The 7,158-nt window shown below is 35.3% G+C and overlaps 1 protein-coding gene across 2 annotated transcripts; it reads right to left on the bottom strand.

The window, feature by feature from the left end:
* Positions 1-890: 890 nt before the first annotated feature.
* Positions 891-2,588, bottom strand: LOC101895825 (serine protease inhibitor 42Dd). Of its 2 annotated transcripts, none has more exons than XM_020035467.2 (4): positions 2,438-2,588; positions 1,424-2,346; positions 1,206-1,350; positions 891-1,089 (listed from the first exon to the last, which is right to left on the bottom strand). In XM_020035467.2, the coding sequence occupies exons 1-4, from the start codon at positions 2,451-2,453 to the stop codon at positions 1,076-1,078; spliced, it is 1,098 nt and encodes a 365-aa protein (XP_019891026.2). In that variant the 5' UTR covers positions 2,454-2,588; the 3' UTR covers positions 891-1,075. The 2 variants fall into 2 exon arrangements, with proteins under 2 accessions (XP_019891026.2, XP_005179835.2); XM_005179778.4 differs by having other exon boundaries at positions 891-1,118.
* Between the last annotated feature and the right edge of the window lie 4,570 nt (positions 2,589-7,158).

The following is a 7,158-nucleotide window of genomic DNA, read 5'->3' on the forward strand; positions in this document are numbered from 1 at the left end:
CATAGATATATCGGTCCACGCTTACGCATAGCCGCCATATGCCGGTACCCCCAATATTCGGTAATTTGATGATTTTTGCCACATTTTTTCACGGAAATGTCTAAAATTGGTATTTGTAGGTCATAATGGGTTCTAGCTTCTGTGGCGAAACATTGAATGTTCAGGTCCACGTTTTCCTATAGCCCCCACCGATATTCGGTACTTTCATAATCCTAGTCTCACAAAACTAATTTGGTAGATGACAAACCTTAAAACATAAAATAGTCCATAGATGTTCCCCTTTTGGTATGTTTATGATTTTTTGTGAAAAGTTTGACAGCATCATCCAAACGGTCTTACTGGTATTTGTGATTTAAAGTGGTACACGTTTGAATTCAGATACTTTTATATAATAATGTATTATTTGTCCAAAGGCGGCGGCTGAACAGTTTTTATTAGCTTTTTATTTTATTATTATTTTTTTGAAAAATTATAGAGAAATGTTATGTAATTGTAATTGATTTTAGTAATTTTTAAGGTTTTGGTGATCTCACTCGCTTGAAGATTACGATATTTGACCAAAATAATCATCATATTGTTATCAGTAATATTGGTTCAGACACAATATACCTAAAATGCATATATTTCAGGGAATCTTAATCCGAAAAATTCAAACATTTTGGGAGAAGGGGAAATTGGACTTGGATTTTTTCTCTGATTTAAGACGAAACGGTAGTAATTTCATCTCGTGGTTGTAATTCTCAGAAACCCCATAACAAACATTTCTGGAATTTCTAAATTTCATTTCACCAGCACTCTCTACGTTTCACTGATAACACACAATGCCAAATACAAAACATATGTACATAGCCGGGTCACACATGTCATTTCTTATCAGATCAACACTCATATGCGTCATTTTATAGTTTATTTTGCTTCACTCATTGTATAACTGTGAATTCTTTTTCATTTTTTCTTTTCGAAATAATTTATTTTACAAATCGCAATAACACTTAAACATAGGCATTAAACATTGGCAACATGGCCCATAAATATCACCGAATCCTTGTGTTTGATGGCAAAGACAAACGGATGATCAGCATCGAATTTCTTTGTACGTGAGAACAGATTTTTCAAACCTAAACCCCAGAGAAAAAAAAAAAAAGAAAATAGAATAAAATTATTTGGCAAACATATTTGCTGACAATCTTCTGTTGGCTACTCACCTCCAGTTTCCAATGGCTGCTCTGAGCCGGTCTCCGAAACATCAACATAGGCCTTGTGATTGGCACTGTTGATGTAGTGGCTAACAAACATACGATACATATTGCCAAAGTCACCTTGGCGTGTAAACATGGTAGTGACACCCAACTGTGAAAAGGTATAAAATTTATTGTGCCTCCAATCAAGTTTATGGCTAGCCAAGGTGATTTGTTATGCCTACCTTTTTGAAGGGTTCCTCCAGATTCGTATTGAATGCTACACTGAATTTGGGCAAATAAATTTCCACCTTTTGTGAGCTGAAGCCTTCGTCGAGAACGGCCACCAAATTTTTGTTCTTCAGGGATTGCAACAAATCACGCAAACCGTCTTTGCGATTGGGCAAAATGATAACCATGGAGAAGTCTGTGTTCTGATAGGGCAGTTCAACAGCCTTGGCATCCAAATTTTTGTATTCGCCATAATTGAAGTTATTCAAAGTCCACATGGTGTCTACTTGATAGGTTTGACGACCGCCAGCGGAGAAGGAACGGCGCGATGTCTTGTCGGTACGGAAAGCCTTCTGCCAGGGTGCACTGAAGCTAATGCCATTGACGATGACACCCTCAGTCAGGTCCTGCAGCAAGTTATGATCCAAGATGTTGGTTATTTTGCCGGCCGTTTTGGTTTCCATTGCCTTGTTGATGCGATCGGCTGTTCGCTTGTTGTAGGGTGGATGGAAATCAGCCTTTTCAATATTCGATTCAAAATCTCGCTGGGCAACATCCTTAAACTTTTGTTTGAATTCCAGATTTTCATTGATGTAAATATTGTTGGCCAAACGAATATTATTGCCCCTGGCAAAAGTCTGTTGGAAATCGGCAAATCGGCGTACCACTTGTTCTGGATCACTGGAACCTAAACGCAAACCTGTCTGCATTTCTGTAGCTGTCTTGCCCTTGGCACCATAGAAAGCCAAGGCCATAGAAATTTGCACAGCTGCCGGCGAGACAACAACATTGTCGTTTAGCTTTTCCGAAGCTACGGCATTATAAAAGTCAGCAGCGAATATATTGCGGTCAATGGTCTGGGCAACATTGGAGGCCAGTGATGAAGTGGTAGCTGCTTCACCCAATCCCACAATGGCCACGATCGTCACAACTAGAGCTAGAAAGACAATGATTTATTTTTGACCTCCATCGCTTCTTCTCTTTTTTTTTGTTATATATGATAAGTTTAAGAAAGGGGAAAATCTTACACAAGTAGCACTTCATATTTTTTAGACTAACTAAACCACTTCTAGCACTTATTTGAATTTTATGTCCACTCCTCTAAATGTAAATCAATACTAACGCCTTATCACATGAACTAGTCTAATTTTCTTCGAAGCAGATGCCCAGCGTTTAGTGTAAATTTTAAGAAAAAATTGAGTGAGCTTTTTTCGTTACACTGCGAAAAAAATGAGTTATATCGGTTTGGAGTGAGTGAAAAAAATACTTAAGGTGGCTGATATTTATTGCATTTTTACAGATAGTTGAATTGTGTTACATAAGCTATAAAAGAATGAATGCGCTATGCATTGTTTATCAAATAACAACCAAACTCAAAGAGAACATACTCCAATACTATTGTTATTTATGAATTGTTACGGTAAGGGCCTTTTTTGTAAACGCAGCTTTTGAGTGAGTGAGTGAGTAGGTTTGCACGACTTAAGGTATTGAAAGTGTACCGACAGATTATATAATTTTTGGGTATTGTGTCTCATTTTTACTGGAAATGTATCAACTTTGTAATTTAAAGTTCCTAATGAGTGCTACAGCCTCTGACCGAAATTTGCCTATGCACGTCCACGTCTTCAGGTACGACCCATATAACGGTATCTCCCTGTAATCGACATTTTTATGATTTTTGAATTTCTTAGTGGGTACTACAGCATATGACAGAAAATTGCATATGCAGGTCCCGGTCTTCGTATAGCTCCCATATTACGGTTCCTCTATATATTTTGTATCTTTATGAGTTTAGCCGAATTTTTCAACGGATGTTATACCCTCCACCCTAGTATAGGGGGTATATTAAGTTTGTCATTCCGTTTGTAACACCTCAAAGTATACATTTTCGACCCCACAAAGTATATATGTTCTTGATCAGCATAAAATTGCATATCGATGTCCGTCCGTCTGTTGAAATCACTCTAGGGTTTGAACGAAATCAAGTAGGTTAATACAATTTTACTCATTACGACATTATTCACCGGAATTGTTTCAAATTTGGTATTTGAAGTTCGCAATGGATACTTCAGCCTAAAACAGAAAATTGTCTGTGCAGGTCTACGTCTTCGTAAAGCCCCCATATAACAGTACCTCCCGATATTCGGTATTTTGTTCATTTTAGCGACATTTTTCTCTGGAATTGTTTCAAATTTGGTACTTGTAGTTCGTAATGGATACTACAGACTATGACAGAAAATTGTCTGTGCAGGTCCACGTTGTGGTACAGCTACTGTACCTCCCTATACTCGGTATTTTGATGATTATAACTACATTATTAACCGACTTTTTGTTTCAAGTTTCGCATTTGAATATTGTAATGGCTTATGACAAAAGTTGCCTACGCAGGTCCACGTCGTCGGATAGACCCTAATATAACGGCTACATTCGGTGGTTTTAAGATTTTAACAGAATTTTTAACGGATTTTTTTTTTGAAAATTGCCAAATTCGTTCAAATGGTGGAGGGTTTTCAATGTTCGGCCCTTCAAAACTTATTGGGTTTTTTATACTCGCGATTATATGTTATTTTCATGCTATTTAATTCGAATATGAAAATTTTGAATGTATTCAATATTGAGAAGTAAAAAACGGACATTGACTATAAACTTTATGTAAGTTATAATTTTCAAAATCGGACGGATAGAATCCGAATGTCGTAAAACGGATTTCGTCAAATGAGTGAGTTGTTCTAGAACCTTTATTCCCATGAGGTAAATTTTGGCTGTAACAAATGATATGTCTCCATATTACTAAGGATCGCACTAGATGACTATAAGTTTGCCTATAATCGCATATTTTCTGCAAGTTTCACGGGATTGAAAATGGGATATTTTAGTCAAAATTGTGACCAAAAATAATTGTACCGCACGATTTCGGAAACTTGAACGGATTTAACCACATTTTTAAATTTTGAAGGTTTTACCTCATTTGTCCATGGAATTGGCTATAAAAAAGTACAGAAATCGGTTCATGTTTTAGAGTAGACCCCATTCAATGGGTCTAAACGATTTGATGTATATTGAAAGTTTTGGCAACCCATTTAATGAAAATAGTTATTATTTTGTATTGAGGTTTCCCATTGGGTATATCCACTCGATATTGAAGATGCTGAATCTATTTGGCTATGGAATTGTTTGTGGTTTGCCACATAGGTTACGGGTACATCAAATCTGTACAAAAGGGTCTCAAAGTGTAATTCAACCCCGTACAAAATGTTTTAATAGGTTTTCATTTTCGTAAAGTTCTTTATAACGGTTCCGCCCAATACCGGACGGAGATACCTAAGAATACTTACTTCTGGCATAAGTTGCTCACTGGCTTTTGCCAGTGAGGCTGAATATGGAATTTGAATATTTTGTGTCCAAAATGTTTATTACGTTGTCTGAACTAGAATAAATAAAACACAAATGTTAAAAAAAATCGTGAAAATTTTTAATGTGGTAAAGTATATATTGTGTAGATGGCCCCCGCGGCTTTGTTGGCATACACACGATCTTTTTATGAAATTTTCAATCATCGTTTTGCATAAATGAGTCATCGTCGGCTTATTCGCGTAAACCATCGACTTCAGATAAACCCCAAAGAAAAAAATATTTAAAGGTGTTAAATCGCACGATCTGAGCGGCCAATTCTGGTATCCAAAAAGCGAAATAACGCGACCGAGAATTGACTGATGAAGCACAAGCCCATCACATTAATTTCTACAATCCTACCCCAAAAAAGCTGGTTATCAATTCCGATTTCACAATTGAGTTCCATTTGGAATACCCTAGATTTGATCAATTGTTTTGACCAATATGAAATAATTTAAAAGATCTTCATTAGGACTAATTTCTTTGAGTGTATGTCAACGGCACAAGTATGATTTACTCAATTCCATTCGTATGCAAATCGTTGTCATATTAATATACATGCTAGCTTTAAAATAAATTAGAGTAACGCCATTGAAGTGTAGCACCATGTTCGAACTAAATATTCCCTACACATCCGATGTAGGTGATTTACTTTAGGTCTACCCTTGTTATTTTCCAATGAAATTCCAGGAAAGTGACTAATTTGTAAACACATTCAATAAAGTTTGTGTAGCGCAAAATAATATTTATGCATGTTGGTGTGTTAATTAGTACTAATTTGTTAAGAAAAAGAAAACAACAACGACAATACAAGTTGATAATAGCTCAAAAATGCCTGCCTACCCTCTGCGTAGAGAACAGGTTTGTTTTGTAGTAACCGAGACGCCGGCATAATTGAGTGGAATTTTATTGAAATCATTGTTATATGGAATGGTCGAATTAAATTATAAAACTGCATTGACACATTCCTGACCTTTCTTTCGTTTTGATTGATATTTCTATTTACATCATCTAGGCTATTTTTATTATATTATTATTGAGACAATTACTTGTATCAATAAAGATCTTTTGCAAAAATTGGAAAAAAAATAATAAAATAAAAAAATTGGCGCTAAGCATGACTTGCCCGATATTTGATGTTGAAATATACAGGTCCACTCTTTCTGGTATGTGCTTTCACAAAAGCTCGAAGAAGGAATCATTTATCTAAATAAAACGAATAGAGTACCCAATAGAATCGAAATTTGGTGACATTTAAATCAAAGCTATCATCGAAAATATTGACTCACTGACTCTCCTCCTCCCAAAAAAGAGAGATTTTCGAGCAATAATAACTCTCGAAAAATATAAAATGAGTTTCCAATTTTCTTCAAACTTCGCATATCCTAATTAGACGGTACTACATGATCACAACTTTCGTAAAATTCGAAACTATCCCAAGTATCAATTGAGTTCAAATGCTTAAGGTATGTGTCAGTCGGAACACCGAGAGAAAGTTCGTTCCATGGTAAATTTATTAGGAGTTCCAGATTGTACAAATTATGTTACTTCCTCCTTAAGTGTACTAGATGTACTAAAACGTACTAAAAATGGAATCCATTGTATTGGTCAAGGGAATGAAGGTAGAATTCCGAAATTTAGAATTAAGCTCTCCGATGGGATGTAGGACAGATTCACTAAAGGTATTTTTTTTTTTTGTAATCCGTTACCATTTTGTACCATTTGACATTGTGCAAACGGATAGAGCTAAAATGTAGACATTTGGTATAAGAATTATGAAAATGTAAGAAATGTATTGATACTAAATTTGGCACAATTTGTATTTGGGTCACAGATGGAGCTGGAGATTTTAACTGTTGACATCGTTAGTGTGTAGGGTTGAGATAAGAAAAGGTTTTTTCTAAATATGTACAAAAAATTTTCAAAATTACTAAATGGCATAAAATTTGGTGTTTGCGAAAGGGATAAAGCTGGATATCTAAAATTGATGCATGATTGTTAATTTTTACTTTGTTTAGTTTTTAGTGCAATTTGAAATTAGGTATTTGATTTTGTGTAGGATAGAACTAAAAGGTTTTTCGAAATTGTAACAATACGTGTACCAAAATGCTAAAATGGATTTGAGTGAACGGATGAAGCTGGAAGTTTTAAAAGTTTATATTAGGACTGGTTTTAGTGTGTAAGGTTGAGATTTGAGGGTGGTTTGGGAAATATGTGCAATTAAATTCGTAAAGTACTAAATGGTACCAAATTTTGTTCATGCGGAAGGGATAGAGTTAGAAATCTGCAATTTAGTATTGGTGTCACTTTTTGTGAGGAAGTGTATTCTAAAAAAACGTAGTAAAAAATACTAAAT

Source organism: Musca domestica, unplaced genomic scaffold, assembly GCF_030504385.1.
Source record: "Musca domestica strain aabys unplaced genomic scaffold, Musca_domestica.polishedcontigs.V.1.1 17, whole genome shotgun sequence".
Classification (NCBI taxonomy): Eukaryota; Metazoa; Arthropoda; class Insecta; order Diptera; family Muscidae; genus Musca; species Musca domestica.

Excerpts from the sequence above, each read along its gene's own strand:
- LOC101895825 (XM_005179778.4), bottom strand. Across the intron at positions 1,351-1,423 it reads TGGAGGAACCCTTCAAAAAG|TTGGGTGTCACTACCATGTT; the intron begins GTAGGCATAACA and ends ACCTTTTCACAG. Across the intron at positions 1,119-1,205 it reads GCAGCCATTGGAAACTGGAG|GTTTGAAAAATCTGTTCTCA; the intron begins GTGAGTAGCCAA and ends TCTGGGGTTTAG.